This window comes from Microcaecilia unicolor, chromosome 11 (assembly GCF_901765095.1).
Source record: "Microcaecilia unicolor chromosome 11, aMicUni1.1, whole genome shotgun sequence".
NCBI lineage: Eukaryota > Metazoa > Chordata > Amphibia > Gymnophiona > Siphonopidae > Microcaecilia > Microcaecilia unicolor.
Genome location: NC_044041.1, coordinates 66,802,206 through 66,821,388, shown reverse-complemented (window position 1 = coordinate 66,821,388; position 19,183 = coordinate 66,802,206). Strand labels below are relative to the sequence as shown.

Sequence of the window (19,183 nt, the reverse complement as noted above, 5' to 3'; positions counted from 1 at the left end):
GCTATGAAGTTTAGTAGTACATTTAAACAAATAATAGAACACTTTTTTCCATTCATTGCAGATATGCTCTGGAATTAGTTGCCAGAGTATGTGGCAAAAGCAGTATATCTGTATTTAAATAATTTTTGGAGAAAAGTCCCTGGAGAAAAAAAGTCCATGATCAATTAAGGTAGACTTGTGGAAAGCCACTGCTTATGCATAAGGTAAGCAGCACAGAATCTAGCTCTTTTTGGGATCTTGCCATGTATTTGTGACCTGAATTTCCCATTGTTAGATGACCCTTGATTTGACCCAGAATGGCAATTTTTATGATCAAATTAGATCATATCTGTGGGTCATCTAGTCCAACATCCTTTCTCTGACACTGGCCCAAGAGTCATTAGTAACACACAGAGCTCAATTTCCTGGGTAACAGCCTGGAATGCAGTTTCTCCATCTCTTTTCAGATTCCAAGGCAGCAGGGTTGTTCTGCTCTGGCCCCTCTCTTCTAGGCTGGGAAAAGGAGGGGAAGGGATGAAGCTGGAGAAGAGCAGAGAACAGTCATTCTGCTCCATAATTCATATCTCTTGCTTTTGCCTCTGGCCCGCCTGCTCCCTCCTCTGGCTTCACAGTTCCACTTCTTTTTTGTCTACAAATTAAGCTCTGGTAACATGTAGCAGACCTAAACCAGAGGCCTAGGCAAACGACCTAAACAAGTATACCATAAAGGAGAGGACAAACCTGAGGAACAACATTAGAAGATGGAAATCGAGCACATTTAGGTAATCTGCCTGGAGCAGCAGTTACAAGCCAAAACAATCATGTATGATTTCCTCCAAAAAAAGCTAGGGGAGGATAATGCTATTATGGATTTTAGGCATGCTTAGGATAGGTATAAGAGAGGTAAAGGTTTGGCTGGAGGACATGGGTAAGAGGGCAGCTGGTGTTGGGTTATATTTGGGAATTTTATATGGACATCTACCAAAAAGGTAGAATCTAGACTGGGCAGACTGGATAGACCATTTTGGTATTTATCAGGTGTCAACTGCAACCATATTCTTCAACTCAGTCAGGATTACATGCCTTGTTCAAGCAGCTTAGTACACTGTTTTCCATATTAACAGGCCTAGCACTAGCTACAAGAATTATGACGACCATATCTTGCAAGCATGCACAAAGCTTTAAAACACTGTTATACCTGCGTGTAGTAGAGGGGACACGGTGGTGCTCAGTATTGGACTCTTTTACTAAGTTGCCCTTGCAGCAGATCACCCTCAATTTGTCCTGATAAACTGATGCCAAATAAATAGCTCCAGAAGAAATTGCTGGTCCTAGGTATCGAGGGCTTGGGATATCCAGATGGGCTCGAGCTGGAGCGCTGAAAGACAAAGAACAAAAAGTAGAACTAACTTACTTTTTTCAGTATTTTCCATATAGCACATTGCCATAGGATAATGAATACAGGCTTACCCTAAAGCTGTACGTCCCTGTATTTCAATCACTTCCAGGGAATTGAAATGAGTCACAAATAGGTAGGGATCTCTGTATGCTGAAATATGAGAATGGCCATATAAAGAACAAGTTTAGTAATTCAGCTTTACAGGAAATACTGCTGTAAGACAATATTCAATACAGTCAGCTATCTGCACTATTGTTTGTTTTTATTCTGCCTTTACAAAAGTGGAGCACAATATTTATATTGAAAAATTTTATCTTACCATACAATTTTCTTTCCTTTAGTCGCAGCTGACAAATCAAGGGACAGGTGCATTGTGACCATCTACCAGCAGGTGGAGATAGAGAGCACTGATTTGAACTCTGTCTTATTAGACGGTATGCTCCTGACATCCTCAGTGTATCTCGTAACAAGCAAAGGAGACAACTCTAGAACAACTCCCCAATAGTTGACAGAAACAAACCTGAAACTAAACCACAACAATGATACTAAACCAAACCCCTTGCAGCACGCCCCTCCGAAGACACCCACTCCCCCCAGCCACTGTCTGTTCGGCTCAGGGTGGCAATCTCGATTTATCTGCTGTGGCTAATGGAAAGAAAATTATCATGTACGATAACATTTTTTGATCCTTAACGTCAGCAGCAGATGAATCCAGTGACAGGTGGGATATATAAAAGCAGTACCTAAACCAGGTGGGGAGCCAAAACTCCCGCCGCCAAAATGGAAGCTCCAAAGACGAGCGGCCACGTCCACCCAATAATGTTTGACAAAAGAAAGCGATGATGACCAAGTCGCCGCCCTACAATTCTCCTCAAGCTCCAACAGATGCAACTCCGCCCACAACTTCATCAGCGCCTAAAGCCTTGCTGGCAGCATGCGACCCTCCAGAACATGAGATGAGGAGAGAGCCTCTTTAACCCAACAAGAAATCATTGCCTTAGAAGCTGCGTGACCCTTGCGAGGCCCCGAACATAGCACAAAAAGATGATCTGAACAATGAAATGCATTTGTTACCTTCAAATACTGCAACAGGACATGCCACACATCTAGCAAATGCAGCCGGGGAAAATCTTCCGGATACTGGACCCTGTGAAATGAAGGCAAAAACAACGGCTGGTTAAGATGAAAGGCTGATACCACTTTTGGGAGAAAAGAGGGCACAGTACACATTATGACTCCCGCCTCGGAAAAAAACAAAAACGGCTCCCTCAGGGGAGAGCCTGGACCTCTGACACCCACCTAGCAGACGCGAGGAGCAACCAAAAACACAGATTTCAAAGAGAGATCCTTAAGCGTGGCCTTCTGCAAAGGCTCAAAAGTTGCCCCATGTAAGGCATGAAGTACTAAATTAAGGTTCAACGCTGGAGCCAGATGCATAAGAGAAGGACAAAGCCGTGTCCCCCCTTTAATGAACCAGACCACATTCGGATGGGAAGCCAGGGAAAACCCTGCTATCCAGCCGTGATAACAAGCAAGAGCCGCTACTTGCATGCGCAAAGAGCTCATTGCCAATCAATTCGAAAAACCCTCATGCAAGGAGGACAGGATCTGCAACAGGGTAGCCTGGATAGGAGACTATGCTCTGGCGGAACAAAAAGCCTCAAGACCCCAAACTCATGTGTAAGCTGTCGAAGTAGATCTCTTCTTCGCTTGCAGCAATACTGCAATCACTTCATTAGAGTACCCCTTCCTCCTCAACCACTCAAGGGCCAACCCATAAGACCAAAGGGGGAGGGATCTTCTATCACCAGAGGCCCATGATAGAGGAGCCCTGGTGTCACCGGCAGATGGAGGGGCTGATCTACTAACAGAGACACCAGATCTGCATACCGTGGCCAATCTAGCACAATTAACAGCACCCAGCCCAGATGAAGCCGCATGTGATGGAGAATTCGACTGATCAGTGGCCAAGAGGGAAAGATGTAGAGAAGGACAAACTTTGGCTAAAGCTGAAGCAGGGCGTCAATGCCTTCTGACCCGAAGTCCCTTCTTCTGCTGAACTGGGTGCCTTCGCATTGTGGTGTGTCGCCATCAGGTTTATCATTAGACTTCTCCATTTCTGCACAATTAATTGGAAGGCTGCCTCAGAGAGTTGCCACTCCCCCGTGGCGACTAAGGAAGTTGGTTGTAACATTCTGAGTCCCCGCTATGTGGGCCACCGACATCTGTGACACATGCCACTCTGCCCAAACTACAAGCAAGTTTGCTTCGTGCATTAGTGCGTTGCTTCAAGTGCCCTCCTGGCGATTGATGTAAGCCACCGCCATCATGTTGGTCTGAGAACACCTCCACTGGGTTTCCCTCCACCAGGGAGTGACCACCTGGAGCTCCATGCGATTGATTGACCATTGAGTCTCAGCCACTGACAAGAGGCCCTGTGCCATCTGGGACTGACAATGCGCTCTCCAATCCAGAGAGACTGGTGTCTGTGGTCACCTCCACCCAATAGGGAGCGGTCAATGGCATCCTGCGAATCAGCGTGGCAGGGCACAGCCACCAGGCCAAGCTGCTTCTGGCCAACAGGAACTATTGGAGGCATCGCTCGTAATCCTGAGATACTGGCAAACACCAGCTTAAAAGCGAGAGCTGAAGGGGCCTCATGTGTGCCTGAGCCCACGGCACAAACTCCAATGTTGCCACCAAGGAACCCAGTACCTGAACATAATCCCAAACCCTGGGGGCGGGAATCTGCATCAACTGAATAACCTGCATAATTTGCTCTGCTGCTGGTGGGGCAAGTACACCTTGCCCTGTGCTGTGTCAAACAACACACTGAGATACTCCAGTGCCTGTGATGGCTGCAGGCAACGCTTTTGCAAGTTGATAACCCAACCTAGAGATTGTAAGAGCTGCATGACCCTGGCCATCGCTGTCACACTCTCTTTTCGGGACAGCACTCTGATTAGCCAATCATCCAGATAGGGGTGAACTGGATGCCCTTTCCTCCTCAATGCCGCGGCTGCCACCACCACCAAGACCTTGGCGAAGGTGTGAGGTGCAGTGGCCAGACTGAAAGGGACAGCTCGAAACGGAAAATGCTGCCCCACTATGGCAAAGCGCAGAAAGCACCGATGGGCTTGCCAAATGGGAATATGCAGATATGCCTCCGAGAGGTCCAAAGCTGTGAGGAACTCCCTGGGCTGGACCGTGGCAATCACCAACTGTATGGTCTCCATGCAAAAATGCTGAATATTGAGGCAGTGGTTGACTCCCTTGAGGTCCAACACCAGATGGAAAGACCCTTCCTTTTTAGGAACTACGAAGTAAATGAAATATCGACCCATCCCCCATTCCTGGGGAGGAACAGGAACAATCGCCTGCAACTGTAGTAACTGTTGCAATGTGCCCTGCACCGCCACCTGTTCACACATTGGGAGAGGAAAACTCTAATTTGTATCCGTCTCAAATAAGCTCCACAACCCACTGGTCTGACGGGATCCTGGCCCACTTGTCATAATAGAGAGACAGCCATCCCTCTATGGGTTGGATGGAGTGGCCAGTACACCATCACTGGGAAGCCCTAGGGGCTGAGGGGGCTCTGGAAGTAACACCTCTGGTTGGCCTGTCCTGACAAAAGGATTGCTTCTGCTGATAACTCAAACATTGGGAAAAGCCGGGTTGCCCTGGTCAGTATTTTCTACTATCTCTGAAATGAAGCTTGGACTGTCCAGCCTTCCCTGCAGAACGAAGTTTGTCCTCCGGCAGGCACTGTGTCTTGGAAAACCCGAGATCCTTCCACCAGTTTCTCCAAGTCTTCCCTAAACAGAAGCTTTCCCTTATTCGAAGCTGAATCTGTAGCCCAATGTCGTAGCCATAGCAAGCGACTGGATACCACATCAAGGGACAACTGCCTGGCCGATGCATGGACCAGATCATACAATGAGTCTGTTAAATAGGCCACTCCAGTCTCCACATCCAGGAACTCTGAGGGAGTCAGAGCCCCGGCATCCAACATGGTATCTGCTGCCTGCTGAACCCAAAAGAGACCTCAGGATGCATAAGAGCTGCAGACCGCCGCCCACAGAGACAATGCTGAAACCTCAAAAGAAACCTTCAACGTAGATTCCAGCTTGTTGTCCTGGATATCCTTGAGAACTATGCCTCCCTCTACCGGCAACGTAGTCTTCTAAGTGACTGCCGCCACCAAATCATCCACTCTTGGCAACTTCAAATGCTCCTGCTCCTCCGCAGCGACTGGGTAGAAGCGAGCCACTGCCCTGGCCACCCTGAGACTAGCCTCTAGGGTGTTCCACTGCACAGAAATAAGCTCCTGCATCACCTCATGGACTGGAAAAGTCCTGGGCGGCTTATGGGTACTCACCATTTTCGGATTAGCTGGCGCCAACTGTGACTCCGGGATTGCAATGTTCAAAGCTGCAAAGCTTTTGTAATAAAGGTTGGGAGTTCCTCCCTATGGAACACCCTGAACGCTGTTGATCATCATTCTCCTCCCCAACTGGCTCCCCTCCTCTAAGTCCTCTAAATTGTGTGAGGAGAGGAAAGGCGCAGAAAAATTCCTATCTGACGGCACCAGGGATAAGGGGGCTTGAGACTCCCTCTTTGAGGCAAGCGAGGGTGCTTCAACTCACCCATGACCAACAACTAGGGAGGGTCCAAAGGAAACGCAGGCAGCTGTAAGACAGTTTCAGTAGGAGGCTGTGCTCTTTTTAAGAGAAAAGCTCTGTGCAAGAGCACTACAAGTTCAGGGGAAAAAAGCACCTCCAATTTCATGCCACCTGCGCCACCTGGAGGGGTCCCGTCCTCAAAATTCATAAGCAGAACACCTCCAAAACCTTTTCGGGACCTTGCAATGCACTCCCCGCTGCCGCGGTGTTCGTTGCGTGGGAATCCAAAATGGCCACCGACATTGCAGGAGCAGGGAAAAAAAGAGAGACTCGCCCAAATCTACCATCGTGCTGACAAGCCTTGATGACGAGCACCCCCGGACAGCCTCCTGATGCTGCTCTCCACTGCCCACAGCAGGAGCAGCGTTTCACTATAACTGCTGCCATAGATGTGCATTGAACTGCGCTAGTGCTTCCCTAGAAGGAAATATGCAGACTCACAGTTGCTAGTATCCAGGCGCCTCTGGAAGGCTGCGCTGCAAAGAGAGGAATCTTCCCACTCTCCTAGGAAGCCCAGAAGCACCGCCAGTGCAAATCACCATACAGAGCTTTTTTTTTTTTTTAAAGGAGTTGTGAGGAAGGAGACTAAGGTGAAGGGTTGGAGAGGGTATTGTGGGAGGGACCTGGCACCACCAGGTGTACCCCCTAAAGTAGGCACCGCACAGCCTAACATCTCCAAGCTTACTGAACCAGTTCCCCGGAACAGAAGCTATAGCTAGAGAATACTGAAGATGCCAGGAGAATACTGTTCAATAAGACAGAGTTCAAATCAGTGCTATCTCCACCTACTGGTAGATGGTGACAACCCACCTGTCCCTGGATTCATCTGCTGCTGATGCTAAGGAATAAAACTTTTCATGTAACCAATTCACTCAAATCAATAATACAAACAAAATCAAAGCAATAACATAATAAAAAAATATAAAGTTTTCAAAATAAAACAAACACGTGGAGGGGCATAATCGAACGGTGCCGCCCAAATAGATGGACAGCCATCTTCGGGGCCGGCTCCGCAAAGGGGCGGAGCCAACCGTATTTTCGAAATACGGTTGGGGCCGGCTAAATCTCAATATTTAGGTCAAATGTTGAGATCGCCGGGTTTAGAGATGGCCGGCTTCGGTTTTCAGCCATAATAGAAACCGGGCCCGGCCATCTCAAACCCGGCGAAATGCAAGGCATTTGGTCGTGGGAGGAGCCAGCATTTGTAGTGCACTGGCCCCCCTGACATGCCAGGACACCAACCGGCACCCTAGGGGGCACTTCTAAAAATAAAAAATAGCTGCCAGGTGCATAGCTCCCTTACCTTGGGTGCTGAGCCCCCCAAATCCCACTCCCCACAACTCTACACCATTACCATAGCCCTGAGGGGTGAAAGGGGTCACCAACATGTGGGTGCATTGGGTTTTGGAGGGCTCAACATTAACCACCACAAGTGTAACAGGTGGGGGGGGGGGGGGGGATGGGCCTGGGTCCACCTGCCTGAAGTGCACTGCACCCACTAAATACTGCTTCAGGGACCTGCATACTGCTGTCAGGGAGCTGGGTATGACATCTGAGGCTGGCATAGAGGCTGGCAAAAAAATGTTTTGTTTGTTAAAATTTTTTTTGGGTGGGAGGGGGTTGGTGACCACTGGGGGAGTAAGGGGAGGTGATCCCCGATTCCCTCCGGTGGTCATCTGGTCAATTGGGGAACTTTTTTGTGACTTGGACCTAAAAATATATAGACCAAGTGCAGCCTGCAAAATGCTTGTCTGAGCCGGCCATCTTTTTTTCATTATGGGGTGAAGCCGGCCATCTTGTAACCACGCCCTCACCCCGCCTTCTGTACCCTGCCTTGAAGGTTGGCCGGCTCCGCGATGAAAAGCAGTTGGCGCCGGCCAAAATCAGCTTTCGATTATACCGATTTGGCCGGGATCAGGAGATCGCCGGCCATCTCCCAATTTGTGTCGGAAGATGGCCGGCGATCTGCTTCGAAAATGAGCTCAAAAAAGACCATTCTAAAATAAAATGGAATAAAATCAAACAAATAAATAAGAAAACAAAGGAGAAAACCAAAAGCTTCCACAAAACAGCACAGACAAACCAGTCTCAGGAGTGGAAGTAGTAAATCATCAAGATGATCAAATATTGTAAAACCAGTTCCTTTATTGATTGATATTTATGCACATATCCCAGACAGGTGTACTCAACACAGGCTGTGTTTCGGCTTGACAGCCTTCATCAGGAGCTGACTGCTGAGATTCCCCAAAGTTGTAACCTTTGGACAATGAAATTAAGCCTCTTTGAAGTTATATCCGATCTGCATAAAACAGAACTGCAACAGATGTATGGCCAAAACTACTGAATATCGGTGGGCAAAATTCAACAATCTATTTTACAAACGCTGTAGCAATGCTAGTATATTTCTGAAATAGATTGTTGAATTTCATCAACTGACATTCATCACTTAAATGTTCAAAGTAAACAGTCTACTGGTGGGGGTCTCCAACATGGTGCCCATAGCTATGGAAGTGCTCTGATTGCCAGCATCAGTACAATTTACCTGTTCAGATTATAAGGAGTTTCTGTATTTGTCTTTTGTGAGTGTGGGCCCCGAGAACCCTGGAAGAGGATGAGAATAAGCTGATTTGGGCTCTTGGAAGGTCCTAGAAATAGGTGTAACTGTGAAGACAGCTATGAAACTGGATGGGAGTTCTGGTGGGGCCAATAGGCTTCAGGAGGTAACAGACTTCTATATGGCATGCTACTGTTTTTTAAAGCACCCTTCAGATTATGCAATATCCTCTTGCACTGAGGACGTGTCTTCAAGGACATACCCAGGAGGGATAGGTTAGGATGGATGCTGCAGCTGGCACTTCAATCGTTAGGTGTGTAGACAGTTGGGTGGCTAATGGACATGAGGATCACTTCATAGCTTGCTTGACTGGTGCGAAAGTGGAATACCTCAAATGTCAGACTGGATGGGTCATTTGGCCTTTATCTGCTGCCATATTTCTTTGTTTTTATTTCATCTAGATACGATTTTAGACAGCACTGAGGAAGAACTGGCTGTCTTGGCATAGGTGGGTAACAATGATAAAGTGTGGAAGGGAGGTTCTGGAAGCTAAATTTAGGCTTTTGGGTAGAAAGCTGAAATCCAGAACTTCCAGGACAGCAATGTTTAAAAAGAGTTCCAGGTGATATGGGAAACTGCAGACCAGTGAGCTTGATGTTAGTGACTGGGCAAAATGGTTTAAACTATCATAAAGAACAAAATTACTTTACATATAGATAGGCATGGTTTAATGGGACAAAATCAACATGGATTTATAGGAGTATATACTGTCCATACCTGTTTGTGTGCATTAGAACTGCATTAGCCTAACTGAGGGGGGAAGTTATCAAGCTACATTAGGGCTTTAAATCACGTTATACGCCCCTTAATATGACTTAAAGAGCACTAACACAGGTTGTGCTGCAGTAATACGGCAATATTTAAGACACCAGAGGTTACAAAATAATGAGATGCTAAACATGCAAATGCAAGTAAAGCAGATTAATAGTATGTAAATTCAATAATGTGACTTGCAGTAAACACCAGGTGCCCACTGCAAGTTGCATTATGGCCCTCAAATTACAGTAAAATAACCCCAGCTTTTAGCTGGGGTTATTTGACTGCCTGGGAGCATCAGGCCAGGCCAGGCCCCCCAGTCAAGACCCTGATCCAAAGCAACCCCCTTCCCATCAAGCCCTCTATCCTGATCTGGGTTCCCCTTAAACAAGCCCCCTACCCCCCCCAAAGGATCCCCCCTCCCACTCCCTTGCCAGTACCTACATTCTTTGTATGAGCGAACCCCAGTCACTCCTGCCCTTCTGATGCCATCAGTCAAAATATAACGAAACATGACACCTAGTGCTAGTCACGTGAGACTACCCATCAGGGGTACAATTTTGACTGATAGTGTGACTGGAGATCACTCCTGCCCAGGGAACTCCTAGACCACCATGGAATGTAGGTACTGGCACAGGGGTAAGGAACTTGTTCAACAAACCTAGCTAAGGGTGGGGTGAGGGGGGGGGCTTTGGATCGGGGAGCTCGGAAATTACAGCTGGGAGCTAGAATAATGAGGTTTGTGGGGTGGCTGCAAGCAGCATTAGTCATTTACAACAGTGGTCAGCAACTTGCGAGACTGTTGTACTACAGGTTGCTGATTCCCATGTTAAATCAAAGTGCAGTAAAAAGTATACCTCTTACCACACCTTCATAACTCCCCCCTCCCTCCCCTTAGGCCTATGAATCAAATTATGAATGCTTCATAACCATCCTGTCATGGATTCCTAATGCACTGCATGATGGACTTTGCAAAGGACGTATTGTTTGTGCAAAGTCTCTGAATAGGCTTTTGTTTATTGTTCTTGTGTGATGAGGCCTAGAACTTTCTAAAAGATTTTTGGGCTTCTGTCCTTGGTCAGCAACACTGAATGAACATAAGCCTAAAGTGATTATTTACTTTCCACACTTATAGCCCTGCCTACAACTAAGCAGAGTACAATCAAAAGTATGTATCACTTACACACCGCTGCACAATACCATCATAACTATACTTTTGTCTAAGTTACCAGTTCAAAACAAAGGAACATATTACATAGTAGATGATAGCAAATAAAGACCTCTATGGTCAATCCAGTCTGCCCTACAAGATGAACTCATAGCTTAAGGTATAATGCAATACTACATATGCTTGATTTGCCCTTGCCACTTTCAGGACACAGACCATAGAAGTCTGCCCGGTACTGGCCTTGCTCTCCAACTGCTGAAGCTGTCATCAAAGCCCCACTCCAGCCCATCCAAATCTGCCCAGCCATGATCAGGGCACAGACTGTAGAAGTTTGCCTGGCACTGGCTCTGTTTCCCAATTACTGGAGATGCCATCTAAGCACTGCTAAGTTTGGTTCCATTCTCTTTCCATACAGGATTCCTTTGTGTTTATCCCACACATTTCAATTCCACTACCATTTTCATCTCCACCACCTCTGGCGGGAAGGCATTCTAAGTATCTACCACCCTTTCCGTGAAAAAGTATTTCAAATTATCAGAAAAAGCCTCCATAAAAAAATGTCTTCAAAAACATTTAACTGTTTTACATTTCCACATAACTGTAACAAACCAGACAAATGGTTCTACATCAAAGGTCCAGTTATTGAAAAAACAGATGACTTTGTATCTGCGTAATGTACCTTGCTCAGGCATGCAAGAAATAGTTGATTCACATATTGTGATCTCAATAAATGTGTGGGTTGAAAAGCTGCAAGCATAAATGGTCTGATGTGTAAGGCATAATACTTTTGAAATACACTCTACCATCCACCGACAGCCAATGCAGCTGCTTCAAAAGAGGAGCACTAAGAGTATATCTAGAGACAAGGAAACAAACAGGAGGAAGGTCTCTGCAATAATGAATCAAGTGACGAACAGCGGTGACTATCGAATGAGAAGATGAAACAGCCAAGGAATCCAAATCAGCATAAACCAAAGTTTATTAAAGTTAGTCTACAAATTACCCTTGTTCTCCTTGCCGATTTAAAACAATTAGTCTTTATTAAAGTTTTATCATTCTATGTAACATCACACTAGTACTGATGAGATACATAACTTGTGTCAATAATGTACCTATATCAAGTACTGTCTGACAATATTCTGGTTGTAATCAAAGAGCTGCAGAATCTAATTCTCTTACAAAGTTAACACTTACAAGGCCTGCCCATTAGGGAATTCTAGAAGACAGGAGCAGAAAATTCAGTCACTGTTTCAATGGTGTACCATGGGTCTCCAGCACCAGGGAGCCAATATTTACATTTCCCCACTGACTCAACACATCACCTACAGACGCCATCCCCCCCCCCTTCCAGGCAGTCCAATCCCAACTGTGAGCAGGAAAGTGCAGATGTCAATGCAGCGGGCCCAGTATTTCTCTACATCTTCACTTCTGCTCTTTATGCCATCAATGTTTCTTCTTTCATTATTCCTTTTAACTACGCCGACTGTTGTTTGGCCATCTGTCCACCTTTTTTTAAATAAATGGAATACATCTGACCTGGGCTTCCAAAATGGTATTTTTAAACAATATTCACACCTGTTTTAAATTCTTAACTTTTGAAGCTGCTTTCAGCTTTTTTTTTTTTAACTATGTTCTTCATTTGATCATAGTCGGACTTTTGAAAGTAAGATGTTAATGCAGTATATTTCCTTGGTGTCTTCACTTTCATTAACAACTCAAAGTTGGTCAGATTATGATCACTTCTGCCAAATGGTCACAACACTTACCTCTCCCACCAGGTCCTCTGCATGCCTCTAAGGACTACATCTAAAAACGTCATCTTCTTTTTGGTTCCTGAGCAGTTAGTAACATAGTTGATGATGACATCAGATAAAAGACCAAAAGTCACACTCATTATCAATTCATGATTAATCAACAATGAATGTGGTATAAAATACGTATTCTTGATCCTGATTTCTCTTTGCTATTTTCAAGACAAACTGTAGAAGTCCACTCAGCATTGTCCTTACATCCCAACTACTGGAGTTGCCACCAAAGTCTTCTCCAACACATCCTAATCTGTCTTGCCATACAAAGGGTCCCAAAAAACAACAAGGCAAACGATCTGCAAAATCCAATATGGGAAAGAAAGCCAGCAGATCAATGTCACAACAAAAAGATTTTATTGAAGATACCGTGTATGAGCGTACACAAATGGACACACCATTATTTCCAGCTTCAATAATGGTGTGTCCATTTGTGTATGCTAGAGACCACAGGATTCCCGTTTTAGCTGGTTTTTTTCTTGACTTTTATTCACCATATTTGCCCCTTTACGAAGGTTTCAAATTAGCCCCTGACGCAGCCCTAGGTGGGCGAAACACGGCCTGTGTCGGGCGATTTGTTCATACACGGTATCTTCAATAAAATCTTTTTGTTGTGACATTGATCTGCTGGCTTTCTTTGCCATACAAAGGGACACAGACTGTAGAAGTCTGTCCAGCACTGGCCTTACTTCCTCACAGTCAAAGTCACTGTCTAAGCACCACTCAACACATCAACCTGCATGCAATCATTTAATTTTTGGTTTTATACCATCCTATTTCAAATTTTTATAACATCTCATGTTTTTTTTTAAATTCCGCCACAGTTTTTGTCTCCACTAACCCCCTCAGGAGGGCATTCTAGGCATCTACCACCCTCTCCATGAAAAAGTATTTCCTGATGTTACTCCTAAGTCTACCACCCCACAAATTCAATTCATATCTTCAAGTTTTACTCTTTCCCCATCTCTGAAAAAAATCTATCCGCATGTTGATATTTTCCAAGTATTTAAAAGTCTGTATCATATCTCTCCATCTTTCCTTTCCTCTAGGGTATACATATTCAGTTCTTCCAGTCTCTTCTCATTCATCTTTTGGTGCAAACCCCATACCATTTTCGTCACCTTCCTCTGAACCACTCTAAGTCTTTTACATCCTTAGTAAGATATGGCCTCTAAAATTGAGTACAATAGTCCAAGTGGGGCCTTACCAACAACTTGTAGAGGAGATGTACTGCAAGGATAAAAATTCCTTGAAGGTTGTTTTTCTAAATACAAGTTAAGGGTTGTATATAAGTGGATTTACCAAACAAGACTCAGGGGCCCTTTTACTAACCTGCGTTAGGCACTAATGCATGCCTACTGTACCTTAAAATGACGTACTGTAGGATACGTTCAGGTATCCTGCAGCAAGCGCCAAATGTGCACATGCTGTGTGCTAAAATTTTTGTTTGAGGCTTGTCAGTGGCAGAAAGTGGGCGTTTGTACATTACCATGCACTAACTGGTTAGTGCACAGGTAGCTCTTACTGCCTTCAAAATGGGTGGTGATGCACTACATTTTTTAAATGGCCATGCACTAATGGCAACATTAATGCATGGCTATTAATACAAAAAGGCAAGTTTTATGGCTGCAGTAAAAATGGCCTCAGCACACAGAAAAAACTTGGGCAGGGGCGCGCTAAGGCCACTTTTTACCACAGCTTAGTAAAAGTGCCCCTCAGTGATTTAGACAGTTTATAGAAGATATAATGTTAAAGCATCGATGAAGAATGAGAGCACTGAATACAATTTTGGAGTCATATCAAAAGTAAAAATTGATTTTAGGCTACATAGGCATATTTTCAAAGCACTTAGCCTTCCAAAGTTCCATAGGTTTCTATGGAACTTTGGAAGGCTAAGTGCTTTGAAAATATGCCTAATATTCTGTCTGATAATACCAAACACATTTTGCTGAAGTATTATAAGAAATTCTTATCTGTAAGAGATGACACCGAGGTGTTGATTTGGAAGATCTATACTGATCACATTTCGGATTACATATTTTTTAAGGATGAAACCCTGAAGCAGCCATAAATGTTGAAAGTGTTTGTGTAATAGCTATAAACTATAATTTAAAAAGTTTTGGATATTTGTTTTTGACCACTGATGTGCAATTTAGTCATAAATCAGTTTTGAACCTTCAATGACTAAAACCGGAGGTCTTTCCTCCAAATACACACACTTTTTGCTTTTAAATTAATTTCTTCCATAGTACTAAAGTCATTAAAACAGAATAGAAATGTTTAAAATAAATAAATAAAATTGTACTATATAGTGTGACTTCAAGATTCTCTTGAATGTTTATTGTATTTTCTGAAGCCACTGACAACCTTCCAGTTATGGGAGATCAGGTGAAAATGAAATACAGCAAAATCAAACCACATGCTGAAAAAAATATTGATCAATGTTGCTTGATGCACTACTGGAAAATGAGGCACACAAACACAAAGAGAAAAATCAAGAAAATTTCAATTCAATGCAAACGTTAAGGGATTTCTAAAGGAAAAAGTAGTGGAAACAGGGTGGAAAACTGCAAAACAGCCACATTTTAGATGTGTAAAAGCATTACTTTACACTGTGAAAAAAATATAACTATTGGGCTCAGCAGAGAGGAACTGAGATGGCTGTGTGTAATGGCCATGATACAAAATGTCCTGCACATGTTAAACCGAGTGCTCTATAAAGCTTGAGCAGCTCTATAAACTAGCACATATTAAACATCCTGTGGCTGCGACACCAGAAGGTGTGGGCCGATGATGTCTCTTGGAGGGCCTGCTTAGGTTATAACCCAAACTCAGGTTTCATGACCCTTTTGGGAAGGTCTGCTGTAAACAATGCTCTGACTCAGGCTCTGCTGGATGATGTTATCCATGTGTGTTAACAGGAGATACTGCTTTATTCTTGGTGAAAATAGTAGTACTCATGTACAGAGATTTTATTTTATTTGGACATGTGCTTCCCCAGCAGTTACCAGCTTCCAAAGTGGCATACTAAGAGTGGAATTTTTTATATTTATTTATTGCATTTGTATCCCACATTTTTCCACCTCTTTGCAGGCTCAATGTGGCTTACAATACATCATGAATAGTGGAAATATATAATAAGATAAACAATTAGTATTATGGAAGGATCTTGGGTAACATGATAATGAAAAAGTATGATATTAGTATAACAAGCAAATATAATAAGACAATACTGGATATATGTAAAGGAGTTCACACTTGTTGATCTTTGTGGTATGCCTTGTTGAAGAGATGGGTCTTCAGTAGTTTGCGGAAGTTGGTTAGTTCATAGATCATTTTAAAGTTGCGCGGCAGCGCGTCCCAGAGTTGTGTACTCAGGTAGGAAAAGGTATAACGAATAAATCCGATTTTGGCCGTTTTGCTGAAAACGTCCAAAAATCAAGTGGTGAATATAGCAATTTTCGAACCAAAAAAAAAAAAAATCTTTTTGTTTTGAAAATGGCCATATCCTAGATTCACTGTAGACATTTTGTGTTCAGTGCGTTTTTCTTTTCTGATAATTTTTGAAAAAACATCCAAGGGAAAAACACACAAAAACAAGCCATTGGGATGTATGGGGGCCAGCATTCTTAGTAGACTGGCTACACAGACATCTTGCCAAAGCAGGGAGCACCCTAGGGGGCACTGCAGTGGACTTCATATAAAAGGTCCCAGGTACCCATCTCACCGTTACCCCCTTAAATTGTATATGGAGCCCTCCAAAACCCACCAAAAACCTACTATACCCAACTATTCACCTTTACAATAGCCCTTATGTCTGTAAGTGTTACCTATATGTGAATACAGTAGGTTTTTAGTGGGCTTTGGAAGGCTCACACTTTCCACCAGAAGTGTAACAGTTAGAGTGGGATATGGGTCTGTGTCCCCTTCTCTATAGTGTACTGCACTGGCCACTAGGTTACTCCATTGACCTGCTGTTATAGAGGCTGGTATATACTGTTTCTTTCACATCTTTGGGGGGTGGGAAAGGGTCATGCCTTAATTTCTCCAGTGGTCATCCAGTCATTTAGGGCACCTTTTTGTGACTTAGTCTAGACCAAAACATCTTTTAGCCCTGGACGTTTTTGTCTTGTTCCATTATAGAAGAAAATTGTCCAAGTTTTGTGAACACACAAATCCAAACCCCCTTTGTTATTTGGATGCACTGCAGATGAACTGCGTAGAAAAATGTTTTAAAAATGGGTTTCAAAAATAGCAATGTGGACAAAAAAAGTCCATCTGCCACTTTGTGCCGCTTTTTGGATATTTTTCTCTTTTGAAAATGACCCTATAGTCAACTCAGAGGACTTTGCATTATTTTTATACTTTTTCATTAGCTACGGAGGAAAACATAATTTATTCAAAGAGTGGTGAAATTATCAAATATTTTGTTAACAGAGACAATCCTACTTAAAACAGTAGGTAATTAAAAAAAACAAATAGTTGTCACATACTTACCTCCTAAGCAGGCTCTCCTTGTATAAGGGGTAAGCTGAGGCCTCTTCCTGTCCTTTGTACTTCTCCTAGTCACAGCCTTATGAAGCAGATTAACCCAACTGGCTCCCTCGGGCTATACCTATATTAATCCTGGAGTTCCCATTCAACCTTGCCCTTGAATATGTCTCACTTTCAAGTTCCTGAGTGGTCTTACTATGCATATTCTTATTCAATCATACGGCTATAAGTATGTTTTAACCCACAGTCAAATGATCTACACTTACCAAAGGCCAGAGGTAGACGGCTCCATTTCAGGTCTTCCGTACGACTCCGTCTCCCATACGAATCCACAAATACACCAAACTCTGCAGAGTACAATATCCAAGGATCAGTCATGATAGCAATTTGTAGAGGCTCCCTCACAACAAATGATCTTGGGTATGCCATTTAACTCTCCACCACCTGAGATACAAACATAGACAATAAGCCCTCCAGGGGACAGGAAAATACTTACTGTACCTGAATGTAACTAGCCTCAAGCTATTACTGAAAAAGGCCTGCATTAAATCCAAACAAAAATCCTGCTGTATCAACTCAAAACAACAAAATTCCCCACACCTAAGGAGGGCAACCTTCAAAGGCATTTCTTCAAATAAACAAGGTTTTAAGCACAGAGAGTATTAGAAACTGCATAACAAATACACATGTACAATTATGTATGTATGGACAATGCACTCAAAATATATACACTGAAAGGTGTGGTTCAATATTATGACACAGGAGGAGAGGACTTATTCAAGATTGAAGTTCCTAGTCTTCAAAAGAACTAACTTTGCCAAGATGGGGAATATCTCAAGGAAGAGTTAGCTGCAGAAAGTAGAACACCAGAGGGTAAAACTGAAAGGAGCTATTTTAAGGGCGACAAACCTTTATGTTAGAATAAGAGGAAAAGAAGGCTGCTCTGGTTCTTAAATGTAGTAACTGAAAAGGTAAGGGGAAAAAAAAGGTTAGCCTTCATAAATTACAAGATGACTCGGAAAGAGGAAGACAGGCAAAAAATACCTGGAAAAGCTAAGAATAGCTGGAGAAGATGTTAGGAAAGCAAAGATGTGAATGGAAAAAGATAGCCGATACGGTAAAATTGGGGGACAAAATATTTTTTTAGATATGCAAGTGATAGGAGGTAGTAACAGTGAGGCTCAAGGGTGAGGGGGAGGAATATGTAGAAGCTGACTAGGATAAACCTGAATGGCTTAACAATTATTTCTGTTCTGTGTTCACAGATGAAAGGCCAGGGGTAGGACCGCAGAAAACAAATGCTAATGGGGATGGATGTATGGTGGACCAGGATTCTCAGAAGACTATATTCGTGAGGAGCTAGCTAAAGTAAAAACAGACAAAGCGATGGGTCGTGATGGGATACATCTGAGGGTAATCAAGGAACTCGGAGACATTCTGGTGGCTCTGATGTTGGATCTCTTCAATGTTTCCTTAGAGTCTGGAGTGGTTCCAGAAGAAGGGCGGATGTGGTCCCTCTGCACAAGGTTGGGAATTATAGACCTGTCAGTCTGACCTCAGTGGTGAGTAAACTAATGGAAACACTTCTAAAGTGGAGGATTGTGAGGTTTCTCGAGGCAGCATGGTTTCACTAGCGACAGGTCTTGTCAGACAAATCTGATTGATTTCTCTGACTGGGTGACCAAACAGTTGGACATTGGAGGGGTGCTAGATGTTGTGTATTTGGATTTTAGCAAAGCCTTTGACATGGTACCACCAAGGCAACTGATAAATAAACTGAGTGCCCTGGGTATGGGACCTAAAATGACTGACTGGGTTAAAAACTGGTTAAATGGAAGGAGACAGAGGGTAGTAGTAAATGGAGCTTGCTCCGATGAAAGGGAGGTTTATCAGTGGTGTACCGCAGGGATCAGTCCTTGGACCAGCTCTTTTTAATATTTTTGTGAGTGATATTGCAGAAGGACTGCCTGGTAGGGTTTGTCTCTTTGCAGATACCACCAAACTCTGTAACAGGGTGGAGACCTTGGAGGGTGTGGATGGCAAGAGGAAGGATATAGTGAAACTGAAGAATGGTCCAATAATTGGCAACTAAGATTTAATGATAAGAAATGCAAGGTCATGCTCTTGGGTTACAAAAATTCAAAGGAACGGTACAATATAGGAGGTGAAGTGCTTCTGTGTAAGAAAGAAGAGTGGGACTTAAAGGTGACTATGTCTGATGATCTTAAGGTAGCTAAACAGGTAGAAAAGGCGAAAGTCAAAGCCAGAAGGATGCTCGGGTGC

General features: G+C 43.7%; 1 protein-coding gene across 1 annotated transcript in view; it reads right to left on the bottom strand.

Moving 5' to 3' along the window:
* Nucleotides 1–19,183, bottom strand: part of CIT (citron rho-interacting serine/threonine kinase) — a 1,023,678-nt gene that overhangs the window by 91,109 nt on the left and 913,386 nt on the right. Inside the window, 3 exon segments of the mRNA XM_030217566.1 lie at nucleotides 1,178–1,357; nucleotides 1,450–1,528; nucleotides 17,167–17,247. Of these exon segments, the coding sequence (XP_030073426.1) occupies nucleotides 1,178–1,357; nucleotides 1,450–1,528; nucleotides 17,167–17,247 (340 nt within the window).